This window comes from Hemitrygon akajei, chromosome 10 (assembly GCF_048418815.1).
Source record: "Hemitrygon akajei chromosome 10, sHemAka1.3, whole genome shotgun sequence".
Lineage (NCBI taxonomy): Eukaryota > Metazoa > Chordata > Chondrichthyes > Myliobatiformes > Dasyatidae > Hemitrygon > Hemitrygon akajei.
This window is the reverse complement of record NC_133133.1, coordinates 175,379,813-175,397,112: the sequence shown is the minus strand read 5'-3', so window position 1 is coordinate 175,397,112 and position 17,300 is coordinate 175,379,813. Positions and strand designations below refer to the sequence as shown.

The window sequence follows — 17,300 nt, the reverse complement described above, 5'->3', positions numbered from 1 at the left end:
TTTGGCTCTTACCGATTTGTATGGATGCACCACGGGAAGCATCCTATCCCGGTTGCACCAGGGGAAGCATCCTAATCCTGGAAGCACCATGGGAAGCATCCTATCCCGGATGCACCACGGGAAGCATCCTAGCCCGGATGCACCACGGGAAGCATCCTAATCCCGGGTGCACCAGGGGAAGCATCGTATCCCGGGTGCACCAGGGGAAGCATCCTATCCCGGGTGCACCAGGGGAAGCATCCTATCCCGGGTGCACCACGGGAAGCATCCTATCCCGGGTGCACCAGGGGAAGCATCCTATCCCGGATGCACCAGAGGAAGCATCCTATCCCGGATGCACCACGGGAAGCATCCTATCCGGATGCACCACGGGAAAGCATCCTATCCCGGATGCACCAGAGGAAGCATCCTATCCCGGATGCACCACGGGAAAGCATCCTATCCCGGATGCACCACGGGAAAGCATCCTATCCGGATGCACCAGGGGAAGCATCCTAGCCCGGGTGCACCACGGGAAGCATCCTATCCCGGGTGCACCACGGGAAGCATCCTAGCCCGGATGCACCACGGGAAGCATCCTAATCCCGGGTGCACCAGGGGAAGCATCGTATCCCGGGTGCACCAGGGGAAGCATCCTATCCCGGGTGCACCAGGGGAAGCATCCTATCCCGGGTGCACCACGGGAAGCATCCTATCCCGGGTGCACCACGGGAAGCATCCTATCCCGGGTGCACCACGGGAAGCATCCTAGCCCGGGTGCACCACGGGAAGCATCCTATCCCGGGTGCACCACGGGAAGCATCCTAGCCCGGATGCACCACGGGAAGCATCCTAATCCCGGGTGCACCAGGGGAAGCATCGTATCCCGGGTGCACCAGGGGAAGCATCCTATCCCGGGTGCACCAGGGGAAGCATCCTATCCCGGGTGCACCACGGGAAGCATCCTATCCCGGGTGCACCACGGGAAGCATCCTATCCCGGATGCACCAGGGGAAGCATCCTATCCCGGGTGCACCACGGGAAGCATCCTATCCCGGATGCACCACGGGAAGCATCCTATCCCGGGTGCACCACGGGAAGCATCCTATCCCGGATGCACAACGGGAAGCATCCTATCCCGGATGCACAACGGGAAGCCTCCTATCCCGGATGCACCAGGGGAAGCATCCTAGCCCGGATGCACAACGGGAAGCATCCTATCCCCGATGCACCAGGGGAAGCATCCTATCCCGGGTGCACCACGGGAAGCATCCTATCCCGGGTGCATCCTATCCCGGATGCACCACGGGAAGCATCCTATCCCAGGTGCACCAGGGGAAGCATCCTATCCCGGATGCACCACGGGAAGCATCCTATCCCGGGTGCACCACGGGAAGCATCCTATCCCGGATGCACAACGGGAAGCATCCTAACCCGGATGCACCAGGGGAAGCATCCTATCCCGGATGCACAACGGGAAAGCATCCTATCCCGGATGCACAATGGGAAGCATCCTATCCCGGATGCACAACGGGAAGCATCCTAATCCCGGATGCACAACGGGAAGCATCCTAATCCCGGATGCACCAGGGGAAGCATCCTATCCCGGATGCACAACGGGAAGCATCCTAATCCCGGATGCACAACGGGAAGCATCCTAACCCGGATGCACCAGGGGAAGCATCCTATCCCGGATGCACAACGGGGAAGCATCCTATCCCGGATGCACAACGGGAAAGCATCCTATCCCGGATGCACAACGGGAAGCATCCTATCCCGGATGCACAACGGGAAGCATCCTAATCCCCGATGCACCAGGGGAAGCATCCTATCCCGGGTGCACAACGGGAAGCATCCTATCCCGGGTGCACAACGGGAAGCATCCTATCCCGGGTGCACCAGGGGAAGCATCCTATCCCGGGTGCACCACGGGAAGCATCCTATCCCGGGTGCATCCTATCCCGGGTGCACCACGGGAAGCATCCTATCCCGGATGCACCAGGGGAAGCATCCTAATCCCGGATGCACCAGGGGAAGCATCCTATCCCGGGTGCACCACGGGAAAGCATCCTATCCCGGGTGCACCAGGGGAAGCATCCTATCCCGGGTGCACCACGGGAAGCATCCTATCCCGGGTGCACCAGGGGAAGCATCCTATCCCGGATGCACCAGAGGAAGCATCCTATCCCGGATGCACCACGGGAAAGCATCCTATCCCGGATGCACCACGGGAAAGCATCCTATCCCGGATGCACCACGGGAAGCATCCTAGCCCGGGTGCACCACGGGAAGCATCCTATCCCGGGTGCACCACGGGAAGCATCCTAGCCCGGATGCACCACGGGAAGCATCCTAATCCCGGGTGCACCAGGGGAAGCATCGTATCCCGGGTGCACCAGGGGAAGCATCCTATCCCGGGTGCACCAGGGGAAGCATCCTATCCCGGGTGCACCACGGGAAGCATCCTATCCCGGGTGCACCAGGGGAAGCATCCTATCCCGGATGCACCAGAGGAAGCATCCTATCCCGGATGCACCACGGGAAGCATCCTATCCGGATGCACCACGGGAAAGCATCCTATCCCGGATGCACCAGAGGAAGCATCCTATCCCGGATGCACCACGGGAAAGCATCCTATCCCGGATGCACCACGGGAAAGCATCCTATCCGGATGCACCAGGGGAAGCATCCTAGCCCGGGTGCACCACGGGAAGCATCCTATCCCGGGTGCACCACGGGAAGCATCCTAGCCCGGATGCACCACGGGAAGCATCCTAATCCCGGGTGCACCAGGGGAAGCATCGTATCCCGGGTGCACCAGGGGAAGCATCCTATCCCGGGTGCACCAGGGGAAGCATCCTATCCCGGGTGCACCACGGGAAGCATCCTATCCCGGGTGCACCACGGGAAGCATCCTAGCCCGGGTGCACCACGGGAAGCATCCTATCCCGGGTGCACCACGGGAAGCATCCTAGCCCGGATGCACCACGGGAAGCATCCTAATCCCGGGTGCACCAGGGGAAGCATCGTATCCCGGGTGCACCAGGGGAAGCATCCTATCCCGGGTGCACCAGGGGAAGCATCCTATCCCGGGTGCACCACGGGAAGCATCCTATCCCGGGTGCACCACGGGAAGCATCCTATCCCGGATGCACCAGGGGAAGCATCCTATCCCGGGTGCACCACGGGAAGCATCCTATCCCGGATGCACCACGGGAAGCATCCTATCCCGGGTGCACCACGGGAAGCATCCTATCCCGGATGCACAACGGGAAGCATCCTATCCCGGATGCACAACGGGAAGCCTCCTATCCCGGATGCACCAGGGGAAGCATCCTAGCCCGGATGCACAACGGGAAGCATCCTATCCCCGATGCACCAGGGGAAGCATCCTATCCCGGGTGCACCACGGGAAGCATCCTATCCCGGGTGCATCCTATCCCGGATGCACCACGGGAAGCATCCTATCCCAGGTGCACCAGGGGAAGCATCCTATCCCGGATGCACCACGGGAAGCATCCTATCCCGGGTGCACCACGGGAAGCATCCTATCCCGGGTGCACCAGGGGAAGCATCCTATCCCGGGTGCACCACGGGAAGCATCCTATCCGGATGCACCAGGGGAAGCATCCTATCCCGGGTGCACCACGGGAAGCATCCTATCCCGGGTGCACCACGGGAAGCATCCTATCCCGGGTGCATCCTATCCCGGGTGCATCCTATCCCGGGTGCACCACGGGAAGCATCCTAATCCCGGATGCACCACGGGAAGCATCCTAATCCCGGATGCATCACAGCTTGGTGCAGCAACTGCTCTGTCTGTGACCACAAGAAACAACCACAATGTGTTACCGCAAGAAATTGTCACAAAGTATCCCCCCGACCCTTTGGGAGTGTAGTGCAGAAAGTGAAGGGGACCTAGCAGAGATATATAAACATCCTTAGCCACAGGCAAAGTGCTACATCACTGGAGCATAGCTAATGCTTTCCCATTCTTTAAGAAAAGCTCAAAGAATAAGCCGGGAAACTGAAGACCTTTGAGCCCGACAGCAGTAGTGGGAAAGTTACTGGATGAAATCTATAAGTACTTGGACTGAGCGATTGACACACCTCGACTCTGTCTTATCCCCCACCACTCCCCCGGTTCAGTCCCTTCCCTCCTACATCCATGGCACCTCACACACTTCTGAACTTTTCAATGATTTCAGGTTCCCAGGCCCCCATCACCTTATTTTTACTATGGAGGTCCAGTCCCTTTACACCTCCATCCCAAACCAGGAAGGTTTCAAAGTTCTGAACTTGTTTCTGGACACCAGACCTAACCAGTTCCCCTCCACCACCACTCTCCTCTGCCTGGCTGAACTTGTCCTCACTCTAAATAATTTCTCTTTTGTGTCCTCCCACTTCCTTCAAACCAAAGGGGTAGCCATGGGCACTCGCATGGATCCCAGCTATGCCTGCCTGTTTGTCGGCTACATGTAACAGTTTATGTTCCAAGCCTGCACTGTTGACCGTTCCGCACTTTTCCTGTGCTACTTCGATGACCGCATTGGTGCTGCTTCCTGCATCCATGTTGAACTCATCAATTTCATCCACTTTGCCTCCAACTTCCACCCTGCCCTCAAATTCACCTGGTCCATCTCCAAAACCTCCCTCCCCTTTCTCGATCTGTCTCTATCTCCGGACACAGCTTATCCACTGACATCTGTCATAAACCCACGGACTCTCACAGCTACCTGGTCTATACCTCTTCCCACCCTGCTACTTGTAAAAACTCCATTCTCTTCTCTCAATTCCTCCACCTCTGCCGTTTCTGTTCTCAGGATGGGGCTTTTCATTCTGGAACAAATGAGATGTCCTCCTTCTTCAAAGAAAGGGGCTTTGCTTCCTCTACTATCAACACTGCCCTCAACCGCACTGCTTCCATTTCACGCACGTCTGCTCTTGACCCATCCTCCTGCCACACTATCAGGGATGGGGTTCCTCTTGTCCTCACCTACCACCCCACCAGCCTCCACATCCAGCACACAATCTCCAAAACTTCCGCTACCTCCAACTGGATCCCACCACCAAGCACATCTTTCCCTCCCCCTCCCCCGACTTTCCGCAGGGACTGCTCCCTACGCAACTCCCTTGTCCATTCGTCCCTCCTCACTGATCTCCCTCCTGGCACTTACCCTTGCAAGCGGAACAAGTGCTTCACCTGCCCCTACACCTCCTCCCTCACCACCATTCAGGGCCCCAAACAGTCCTTCCAGGTGAGGCGACACTTCACCTGTGAGTCTGCTGGGGGTTATATACTGTGTTCAGTGTGTGGCCTCTTGTATATCGGTGAGACCCGACGTAGATTGGGAAACAGCTTTGCCAAGCGTCTACACTCCAAGTGGGATCACCCAGTGGCCACCCATTTTAATTCCACTTCCCATTCCCATTCCGATATGTCCATCCATGGCATCCTCCACTGCTGGGATAAATCCGCACTTAGTTTGGAGGAATAACACCTTATATTCCGTTTGGGTAGCCTCCAACCTGATGGCATGAACATTGACTTCTCTAACTTCCAGTAATGCCTCTACCCCTCCCCCCTACCCTCACCATTTCCCATGCCCTGTCCCTCTCTCATGTTGTCTCTTTGCCCGCCCATCACCTCCCTCTGCTGCTGCTCCTCTCCTGCCCCCTTTTCTTTCTTCCATGGCTTTCTGTCTCTTTCACCAATCAACTTCCCAGCTCTTTGCTTCATCCCTCCCCCTCCAGGTTTCACCCGTCGCCTGGCATTTCTCTCCCCACCTTTCCAATCTGCTCCTCAGTGCTTTTCCCCCGTCCTGGCGAAGGGTCTCGGCCCGAAACGTCAACTGTACTCTTTTCCACGGATGCTGACTGGCCTGCTGAGTTCCTCCAGCGTTTTGTGTGTGTTGCTCAGATGGATTAGGGATAGTCAGTGTGGCTTTGTGAATGGTAGTTATGTCTAACCAATCTTTTAGAGTTTTGTCGGGAAGTTTCCAGGAATGTTGATGAAGGCAAGGCAGAGGATGTTGTCTACATGGTCAGGGTACATTGCCAAGGTGCCACATGGGAGGTTGGTCCAAAAGGTTCAGCTTCTTGTCATTCAGGATGAGGGAGCAAACTGGATGGGGATTGGCTTTGGGGAAGAAGCCACAGTAGTAGGAGAGGGTTGCCTCTCTGACTGGAGGCCTGTGACTAGCGGTGTGTCACAGGGATCACTGCTGGCTCCACTGGTGTTTGTCATCTATGTCAATGATCTGGATGATAATGTGATTAAATGGATCAGCAAGTTTGCGGATGACACCAAGATTGTGGATGTAGTGGAGAGTGAGGAAGGCTATCAAAGCTTGCAGTGGGATCCAGACCAGCTGGAAAAATGGGCTTAAAAATAACAGATGGGATTTAATGCAGACAAGTGTGAGGTGTTGCACTTTGGGAGGACAAACCAGGGTGAGGCCTAGTTTGGAGTACTGAGTGCAGATTTGGGCACTTACCTACAGGAAAGATATAAAAACATTGAATGAGTGCAGAAATTACAAGTATGTTGCCAGGACTGTAGGACCTGTTATAAGGAAAGATTGAATGGGTTAGGACTTCATTCCCTAGAACGTAGAAAATTGAGGAGAGAGCTGATTCATAATTTTGAGGGATATAGATAGGGTAAATACAAACAGTGTTTTTCCACTGAGTCTAGAACTAGAAGTCAGGGGTTAAGGGTGAAAAGTGAAATGTTTCAGGGGAACATGAAGGTGACCGTCTTCATTCAGAGGGAGGTGAGAGTGTGGAACAAGAAGCCAGTGCAAGTGGTGGATGCGGAATTGATTTCAATATTTAAGAGGAATTTGGATAGGAACTCGGATGAAAGAGATATGGAGGGCTATGGTCCAGCTGCAGATCGATGGGACTAGGCAGATTAATGGTTCAGTACAGTCTAGATGGGCTGAATGGACTGTTTCTGTGCTGTAGTGTTCTATGACTCTAAACTATGAAGATTTATAGAGACAGCTCAGCACATCATGGGAACCACCTTCTCCTCCATGGACTGTGTATATTTCTCACTGCCTTAGTAAAGAAACCAGCATAATCAAAGACCCCACCAACCCTGGGAATTCTCTCTTCTCCCCTCTCGAAGATACAAATGCCTGAAAGCACGTTCCACCATGCTTAAGAACAGCTTCTGCCCGACTGTTATAAAACTCTTGAAACATTCCCTAGTATATAAGGTGGACTCTTGATCTGACAGTCAACCTCATTATGGCCTTGTGCTTTATTGTCTGCCTGCACTGCCCTTTCTCTGTAGCTGCTACACTTCATTCTGCATTTGGTTATCGTTATACTTTGTTCTACCTTAATGCACGGTGTAATGATCTGGTCTGTATGAACAGTGTGCAAGACAGGGTTTTTACTGATTCTCAGTACATGTGGTAATGACAAATGAATTTACCTTGACCATCCCTCATACCTGCACGTCCCAGTGAAGCTCTCACCCCTACATTAATGAAAAATTCATCCATCCTGCCTAACAATATTCACAGACTCCTCATCCATTGAGAGAAAGAATTTCACCTTGTCTCTCCCACAAATGCGCAACCTTTTATTTTCAGAGCAGTGGATGAAGTGCATATGGATTTCAGTAAGCATTTGATAAGGTTCCCTATGTCAGGCTCATTCAGGAAGTAATGAGGCATGGGATCCAGGAAACCTGCTTTGTGGACCCTGAACTGGCTTGCCCTCAGAAGACAAAGGGTGGTTGCAGACGGTTTATATTCTGCATGGAGGTCGGTGATCAGTGGTGTGCCTCAGGGATCTATTCTGGGACCACCTACTCTTTGTGATTTTTATAAATGAACTGGATGAGGAAGTAGAAGGGTGGGTTAGTAAGTTTGCTGATGACACAGAAGTTGGGGGTGTTGTGGAGAGTCTGGAGGGTTGTCAGAGGTTACAGCAGGACATCGGTAGGATGCAGAACTCTGGGCAGATGGAGTTCAACCCAAAGAAGTGTGAATGGGTTCATCTCAGTAGGTCAAATTTGAAGGCCAGAATATAATATTAATGGTAAGACTCTTGGCAGTGTGGAGGATCAGAGAGATCTTGAGGTCACACTCAAAGCTGCTGCACAAGTTGACAGAGTTGTTAAGAAGGCAGATGATGTGATGGCCTTTATCAACCGGTGGACTGAGTTCAAGAGCTGTGTGGTAATGTTACAGCTATATAAGATCTTAGTGAGACCTCACTTGTGCTCAGTTCTGGCCACCTCACTACAGGAAGGATGTGGAAGCCATAGAAAGGGTGCAGAGGAGATTTACAAGGATGTTACCTGGATTGGAGAGCATGCCTTATGAGAATAGTTTGAGTGAACACAGCCTTTTCTCCTTGGAGTGATGGAGGATGAGAGGTGACCTGATTGAACTGTATAAGATGATGAGAGGCATTGATCATGTGGATAACCAGAGGCTTTATCCCAGGGGAGAAAGGCTAACATGAGGGGCATAGTTTTAAGGTGCTTGGAGGTAGGTACAGGGGTGATGTCAGAGGGAAGTTTTTCACACAGAGAGTGGTGGGTGCGTGGAATGGGCTGCCAGCAATGGTGGTAGAGGTGGATACAACAGGGTCTTTTAAGAGACACTTAGACAGGTACATGGAGCTTAGAAAAATAGAGGGCTATGCGGTAGGGAAATTCTAGGCAGTTTCTAGAGTAGGTTACATGGTCGGCACAACATTGTGGGCCGAAGGGCCTGTAATGCATTATAGATTATGCTCTAATCAAAGCCCTGGACCCCCCCACCATGGGTTACAAGGTAGGGTGGAATGAGCACAGGAGCAAAAGAGAAAGAGAGGTGACCTTACACGGGTGTACAGGATGATAAGTGCAGCGGATCAAGGACTAAGGGGGGCTTTTTCTCGGGGCACCAATAGCTAATAGTGGCGACATAATTTTAAGGTGATTGGAGGAAAGTATGGGGGGTGGAATGTCAGAGGTAGGTGTTTTACGCAGAGTGGGGTGGGGGGTGCATGTTTAGGGTGTGCCGCCAAGCGTGTTGGTAGAAGCAGATTGTTTAGAGGCGTTTTAGAAACTCATTGACACATGGATGATAGAAAAATGGAGGGCTTTGTGGGAGGGAGGAATTAGATTGATCGTGAAGGAGGTTAAAAGGTGGGCACAACTTTGTAGGCCGAAGAACCTGTCTTGCTCTATGTTCTCCGAAACTCCGGGACCAAGTGTACACACGCCACCATCTCATCATCCCTCTTAATGAGTTTGCATCTGCTTTGGGTTAGAGTGCTCTGTAGCTGATCTCCGTTTCAATCCCTGGCAGATCCTAATATTAATTGTGTACCTCCAGATAATTACACATGCTTAAAGCCCTGGATTAGAGCGGTATGCGGGGCGCACAGCGCGTAGTTTACCTGCGAACATCCGGAGATTAGTTACGGACCGTTATAAACCGTGCGGAGCATGGGCTCGGGGCGACAGCCGGCTGACATCTCGTGTCTCCACCTCGCCCGTAAACTTCGTTCTGCCCGTGTCCCGGTGAGTTGGTCGGATCCTGGGAATGTAGATTTCTGCGTTCCTGCTGGAAACCTCTGTGGGATCTGCAGATCTCCGAGGGGAGGGGAGGGGAGGGGAGGGGAGGGGGGTGCTGGACCAACGGCTTGAAATTGGAGAGGTTTCTTCAGCCGATGGTCTGGGGGGGGGGGGGGGGGTTATTGAGAGCCAGTTTGCTCGGTCCCTGGGTTGTCCAAAGCCACTCGCCCTAGTTTGTTGGTAATTACTCGGTTCAGGCAGTCTGGAACTCTGCAGCAACACCACAGCTTCCTAATGGCGTCTTCGCCACGCCGAGTGTAGTTAACGCGCCGCGCCCGTGGGGCAGCTTCCATGATTCACTGAGCAGGTGTCCTCTTCCAAACAGGCTGACCCCTCGGCAGCGATGTGTTACACTCTCCGTCTGCTGTGCCTCCTCCCGTGCCTGGCCCAGGTGGGTGCCCAGTGCTCCCTGACGCGGCATGTGCTGTACGTGGAAAAGGAAGGGTGCGACTTCTGTCTGACCATCAACACCACCATCTGCGCCGGCTTCTGCATGTCACAGGTAAGATGCGGGAACATGCGCCGGTCTCCGACACGCCCGGCCCACCTTTAATTCATGTGGCAATAAATAGAATCACAGACTCGTACAACAGAGAACCAGACTCTTCGGCCCACCACCAGCATTCTGACCAACAATCATAGTTCTTGAGCTAAGTAGGAGAGAAGTATTGGGAGTAGTTTGGGGTCCCTTTCTGAGAAAGGATGTGCTAGCACTGGTGAGGGATCATTGGAAGATCTCAGGAATTATAGGGTTAACGTCTGAGGAGCGTTTGATGGCTCTGGGCCTGTAGGCACCGGATCTCAGAAGATTGGTGGGATGTTATTTAAACGTATAGAATATTTAAAGGCCTAAACAGAGTGGACGTGGAGAGGATGTTTCCTATAGTGAGTGAGTCTAGGACCAGAGAGCACAACCTCAGAATAGAAAGACGTCCATTTAGAACAGGTGATGGAGAGGAATCTCTTTAGCTAGAGGGTGGTGAACTGTGGAATTAATTGCGATGGATGGCAGTGGAGACCAGGTCATTGGGTATGCTTAGAGTGGAGGTTGATAGGTTCTTGATTAGTCAGGGTGTCAAAGGTTACGGGGAGAAGGCAGCAGAGTGGCATTGAGAGGGATAATAAGTCAGCCATGATGGAATGGCAGAGAAGACAATGTGGCTGTAGTCCAATTCTGCTCCTATGATTTATGATTTTATGGAAGGATTAGATAGAGCATGTAGTACGTTTATGCAGGTCAGCACAATGTTGTGGGCTGAAGGGCCTGTACTGTGCTGTTCTGGGTTGGTAATTTCAATCTGTACACTAATCCCATTTATCAGCACTTGGTCTGTTGCTTTCCCTGTCTTGGAAATTAGGCTGGAAAGGTTGTAGAAAAGGCACATCAAGATGGTATCAGGACTGGGCAGACTGGGACTGTTTTCTCTATCGCAAAGAGGCTGAGGGGGTGACCCTCAGTGTAGGGGTAGATGGTCACAGTCTTTAGCCCAAGGTAGGAGGGGTCTACAACTAAAGGGTAGAGGTCCACGGCCAGAGGGATCTGAGGGGTGGGTTTTCACACAGGGTGGTGAGTGAAACGAGCTGCCAGAGGAAGTCGTAGTTATAGAAATGTACAGCACAGAAACAGGCCCTTCAGCCCATTTAGTTTGTGCTGAGCCATTGAAACTGCCGACTCCCATCGACCTGCACCGATTGCCCTCCATACCTCTTCTACCCCTGTATCTAGCTAAACTTCCCATAAACATCAAAGTGGTAAATTACAATTGCCATCTTGAAAAAGTTACGGATAGGTACGTGGATTGGAATGGTTTAGAGCAGGAGTACCCAAACATTTTTTTTTACCATTAACTGAGAGGTCTGTGGACCCCAGGTCGTGTACCCCTGGGTTTAGAGGGAGATGGGCCAAAGGAGACAAGCTCAGGGAGGCATCGGGTTGGAAGGGCCTGTTTCTGAGCGTGACTTTAAGAGCTCATCAAGTTCAAGTTTAAATGTCTTCGGCCATACGCATGAATACAGCCGAGCGAAACAGTGGTTCCTCCAGGGATGAAGCTGCATAACACGATACCGACGGTCACACACAGCACAAGGCACATGTAATTACCACAGTCACAAATGTAGCCCAAGTCCCTGAGTGTCATGGCCTGTTGATAGATAGTGCATGGACGTTGTCGAAGAGCCTTACTCCTGCAAGAACAAGCGTGCAGTAGTTCCTCATCGTGCATCAGTGCAGTGGCAGACAAATGCAGTCCAGCTTGTCTTCCATGGAGTGAGCACCAGAGGACAGTAGCGATGGGAGGGGCCAGCCCAAAGATTTAAAATGATCTAGAATCATTCTGAATGCAGTGGGAGTCTCTGCTCCAGCACCTCTTAGCCTGTGCATTCCAGATACAACCCCCAACACTGCAGCACTCCTTCAGTACCACCCCATCAGACCAGCTACCTGTCTCTTCTCTCCCTGGATGAAGGGGGCGGCGCAGTGGCACATTATAGGGCTGTTGCCTCACCACTCCATGGACCCCTGTTCAATCCCACCCTCTGGCACTGTCTGTGTGGAGTTTGCATGTTCTCCCTGTAACCATGTGTCTTTACCCTGGATTCTCTGGTTCCTTCCCACATCCCAAAGGCATGGAGATCTGTGGGTTAATTGCCCCAGGTGAGGGGTAGAATCTGACAGACAGACGTACTTTATTGATCCCAAGGGAAATTGGGTTTCACTGGAGGGAATTGATGGGACTTTGAAGAAGAAGAATAGGTTAGGTGGAATGGAATTGCTCTTGGAGCTTGCATAGACTTGATGGGTTGAATGGCTTGATTCTGTCATCAGGAAATAAATATGAAATTCTCCAAGTATGCAGATGTTAAAAAGGTCAGCCATTTGATTAGTAATTTAACTGGGCCAGCACAACATTGTGGGCAGAAGCGCCTGTTCTTATGCTGTATGTTCTACATGATGTAGTTGGGCCCCATTTCCAGTCTCCCACATGGGATTCTGGAGCCAAACTCCAGTCTGGGACATGAAACCTTCACCTTTCCAGCGTGTACACCAGAGTCTCACTCAACAAGTGAAAGAGAGATTAAAAAAAAAACCCCGCAGACACTGGAAATCCGAGACAAAACCAGAAACTGCTGGAAACACTCAGAAGGTCAGTCAGCATCTGTGGAGAGGAATTAAAAACTTGAAACAGTAATAAGATTGAAAATAATAAGGAAACAAGAGATAAAAGAGTTCAGAGAAAATTTATAAGCATATTGCCAAGCTAGGAGGACTGGAGTTACAGAGGAAGGTTGAATAGGTTCAAATTTTATTCATTGGAGCACAGGAGAATAAGAGATTTGATTGAGGAATACAAAATTATGAGGGGTATTGACAGGGTAAGTTTAAGCAGGCCATTTTTCCACTGAAGTCGGGTGAAGGTAGAAGTAGAGATCATGGTTTGAGGGTGAAAAGTGAAATGTTTAAGGGGAACCTGAGGGGAACTTCTTCACTCAGAGGGTGGTGAGAGTGTGGAACAAGTTGCCAGTGGAAGTGGGTTCAATTTCAACATTTAAGATAAGTTTGAGTAGGTTTGCGGATGGGAGGAGTATGGAGGACTGTGGTTCAGGTGCGGGTTGATAAGTTATTCACGGACTAGATGGGCTGAAGGGACTTTCTTTGCAGCTGTACTCTATGACTACAAGAGCAGCAGTCATTGTTTCAGCTTGTCAACCTTTCGTTAGAGAGAAAATGCATTATTATTAAGTTTCAGGACGAGAGAACTAAATTCTAGAAGCATATCTTCTTAAAATGCTTTTGGTAAAGATGTGTTTTAAGGAGAGTGGGGGAAGTTTTAAAAGGACTTTAAATATCTTTTCCCGGGGTTGAAATGTCTAGTACCAGAGGACATGCATCTAAGGTGAGAGGGGTAATTTCAAAGGAGATGTGAGGGGAAAGTTTTGTTTTACAAAGAGAGGTGTGTGTCTGGCATGTGCTACTGGGGTGGTGGTAGGGGCAATTACTTTAGGAACCTTTAAGAGACATTTAAATAGACACACAAATGTGAGGAAAATGGAAGGATATGGACATTGTGTAGACAGAAGGGATTAGTTTAGCTGGCTACTAATTTAATTTGTTTGGCACAACATTGTGGGCCAAAGGGACTGAGTGGGGCAAGTATTTTACACAAAGAATGGTAGATGCCTGGAACTCACTGCTGGGGTTGGTGGTGCAAACAGACCCTACAGGGACGTTCAGGAGGCTTTTAGATCAGCACATGGGACAAATGGGGGTTGGAGGCAGAAGAGATTTAGTTTAATTTGGCATCGTGTTCAGCACAGACATCATGGCCTGGAAGGGGCTGTTCCTGTTGTACATTCCATGTGATGGTGGTCCAGAACAAGCTGCAGAGGACGTGCCAGAGCTGGGCACAATAACTACATTTAAAAAACACTTGATCAGGAAAGGCTTAGAGGTATACGGGCCAAATATGGGCAAACGGGATCCTGAGAGATTCTGCAGATGTAGGAAATCTTGAGCCACACACACACAAGATATGGCAACTCAGCACGTCAGGCACCATCGATGGAGGGGAATGGATGGTGAACGCCTTAGTTTCTCAGCCTGAGACAAGGGTTTTGACAAGAGTTGTTGACTGTCCATTTCCCTCCATAAATGCTGCCTGACCTATTGAGTTCCTCCAGCATTTTGCCTGTTTTAGAGATACAGCATGGTTCCTGCTCTTTCCAGTCCAGTGAGCCCACGTCACCCAATAGCACTCGTGACTAATTACCTACTCACTCGTACATCTGTGAACTGTGGGAGGAAACTGGAACTCTTGGAGGAATCCACACAGTCACGGGGAGAACGTACAAACTCCTTACAGACAGTGGTGGGAATTGAACTCCGGTTGCTGGCACTGCGTAACAACGCTACTGTGCCACACCATGCTGAGATGGGAATCCTGGTCAGCATAGGGCCTGTTTCTTTGCTGTGTGACTCTGACTCCACCTAGCTGTGTGTTAATGCCATGTATGGACATGAGAAACCGCTTTCAGCTGTTAAAGAATGGTGTTGTATTCTAGGATGTCAACATCAAAACCCTTCTGCCAAAGATGGCCCTGACGCAGAGAGTCTGCACCTACCGAGAGATCGAGTACATTTCCATCAGGCTACCGGGATGTCCAGCCAACATCGACCCCGTTTACAGGTTTCCGGTGGTCCTGAGCTGTGTGTGTAGCCAGTGCCTGACCGATACGACAGACTGCACCAGTGGAATCGAAGCACCCCTCTACTGCACCAAACCTCAGTGGAACATCCCCTCCTCTCGCTCTCCCATTCTCTCCCTCTCAGGTAACACACAGCAGCAGGAGAGTCTTCCTGTTCTTCCTCCGTTCTATTAGATCTTCATTGATCCTCACATACCTCTTCCTCACAATCAGATTCACTTATCACATGAAATACGTCACTCACGCCCACAACCAACGTATCATACGGGGGGGTGCTGGGGGCAGCCCACAAGCATCGTCACACATTCTAGCACCAACACAGCATGCCCACTATGTTCAGCAAACCACACAAACAACAGCAGCAAAACAAGCCCCTTTCCCACCCACAAAGACAGTCATCCAACCCCAGGACAGCCAAATCCAGGCCTCCAGCGGGCTCATGGACACCAAGCCTCCAACCTTCCCAGCAGGCTCACAAACTCGCAGACGCAGAGCTTCAGCCATCCGACCTGGACTTCTGGTCGACCCCAGTATTCACCGGGATCCCGTACTCTGCTGACGTGCTTACCTAGGGGCCTCCTGCCTGCAAGGACCGCCAACCTGGGGGTCCATTAGCCATTGTACTTGCTGGGCTTTGCCTAGAAAGCTTAAGGGCCCAGAATGCCCAACAAAGCCTTTCTTGCACGTCCTCAACTGACCCTTAAACTATACTCTGTCCCTTCCCTGCGCCGTAATCCTTTGTTCAACAGAAATCCATCAGTCATTTGCTGGTGATTGAACGTACACACGACCCCAGCAGCTTTTTTGAAAAAGAGCTCAAGAATTCAGCCGCCAACCACTTCTTGTAAAAGTGCTTCCAAACACGTCTGACTCACTAATTGGTGTAAAACTGCAGTTGCTGACAGTGGCCAGCAGCTGGCAGTATAGGTCTACTTTTCCCCATCGCTCCATAACCTATTGAGGTACACCGGCAAAGATTTATTGGCATGTTGTAAAAATACAAATCATTGGTGCAGAAAATTAAAGAGATGAGCAATTATTGTATTTAAATCAAATCCAACTTAGAGACACTTTATAGATGTGTGATTAATGTTTGCTGTTTAATTTGTTAAGCACCAGATTCACCCTGCAAGATTGGTGAGGTTCCATGAGGACTGAATTGTCTGTCTGCTCAATCTTCCTTTAATCTTTTCCTCAATTTATTATTCCTCAATCTTCCTTCTGTTGAAACCTTTGTCTCCCGAACTTGAATCCCAAGTGTTGTCTGAGATACTTTGAAATTCCAAAGTTCTGGTTACGCATGCAAGGTTTTCAGAATCTTCCAATAAACATTTTCAAAAAGCAAACGTTACCATTTTGGTGGGACCCTGATCGGAACCAGTGTCACTGTGTGCTGATTAATCTTTGCAATATTTAGCCCTTAACGTAATGGTGCTGGTTTTAGATTTGGGTGAAAAGCCATTCTTTATTATGGAGGATCCACGATGTTTAACATTATTTAGCCACGCACTGCTGACAGGATGACACCCACTGTCTTCATAAGGAGTGTAGCTGCTTCAGTTGTCAGATGTGAGATACATAGACCATTGAACACTACTACACAGTACAGCTGCATTGTCCACAATGTTAGACCAGAAGAAATAGGAGTAGAATTAGGCCATTTGGCCCATCGAGTCTGCCCTGCCTGAGGTAGGTGGCATTGTAGATAATGAAGCAGATTTTCAAAGCTTGCAGAGAGATTTAGGCCAGTTAGAAGAGTGGGCTGAACGATGGCAGATGGAGTTTAATGCTGATAAGTGTGAGGTGCTACATTTTGGTAGGAATAATCCAAATAGGACATACATGGTAAATGGTAGGGCATTGAAGAATGCAGTAGAACAGAGTGATCTAGGAATAATGGTGCATAGTTCCCTGAAGGTGGAATCTCATGTGGATAGGGTGGTGAAGAAAGCTTCTGGTATACTAGCCTTTATAAATCAGAACATTCAGTATAGGAGTTGGGATGTAATGTTAAAATTGTACAAGGCATTGATAAGGCCGAATTTGGAGTATTGTGTACAGTTCTGGTCACCGAATTATAGGAAAGATGTCAACAAAATAGAGTACAGAGAAGATTTACTAGAATGTTACCTGGGTTTCAGCACCTAAGTTACAGGGAAAGGTTGAACAAGTTAGGTCTTTATTCTTTGAAGCGTAGAAGGTTGAGGGGGGACTTGATAGAGGTATTTAAAATTATGAGGGGGTTAGATACAGTTGACGTGGATAGGCTTTTTCCATTGAGAGTAGGGGAGATTCAAACAAGAGGACATGAGTTGAGAGTTAGGGGGCAAAAGTTTAAGGGTAACATGAGGGGGAATTTCTTTACTCAGAGAGTGGTAACTGTGTGGAACGAGCTTCCAGCAGAAGTGGTAGAGGCAGGTTTGGCATTGTCATTTAAAGTAAAATTGGATAGGTATATGGACAGGAAAGGAATGGAGGGTTACGGGCTGAGTGCGGGTCAGTGGGACTAGGTGAGGGTAAGCGTTTGGCA

General features: G+C 50.5%; 1 protein-coding gene across 1 annotated transcript; it reads left to right on the top strand.

The window, feature by feature from the left end:
- The first annotated feature begins 9,381 nt into the window (after nt 1-9,381).
- On the top strand, nt 9,382-16,374 carry LOC140734993 (thyrotropin subunit beta-like). The gene is made up of 3 exons (XM_073059783.1): nt 9,382-9,514; nt 9,894-10,070; nt 14,627-16,374. Exons 1-3 carry the CDS (start codon nt 9,440-9,442, stop codon nt 14,942-14,944), a joined length of 570 nt encoding a protein of 189 aa, XP_072915884.1. The 5' UTR covers nt 9,382-9,439; the 3' UTR covers nt 14,945-16,374.
- Nucleotides 16,375-17,300: the final 926 nt, after the last annotated feature.

Excerpts from the sequence above, each read along its gene's own strand:
- LOC140734993 (XM_073059783.1), top strand. The coding sequence starts at position 9,440 with ATGGGCTCGGGGCGACAGCCGGCTGACATCTCGTGTCTCCACCTCGCC. Across the intron at positions 9,515-9,893 it reads TTCGTTCTGCCCGTGTCCCG|GCTGACCCCTCGGCAGCGAT; the intron begins GTGAGTTGGTCG and ends TCTTCCAAACAG. Across the intron at positions 10,071-14,626 it reads CCGGCTTCTGCATGTCACAG|GATGTCAACATCAAAACCCT; the intron begins GTAAGATGCGGG and ends GTTGTATTCTAG.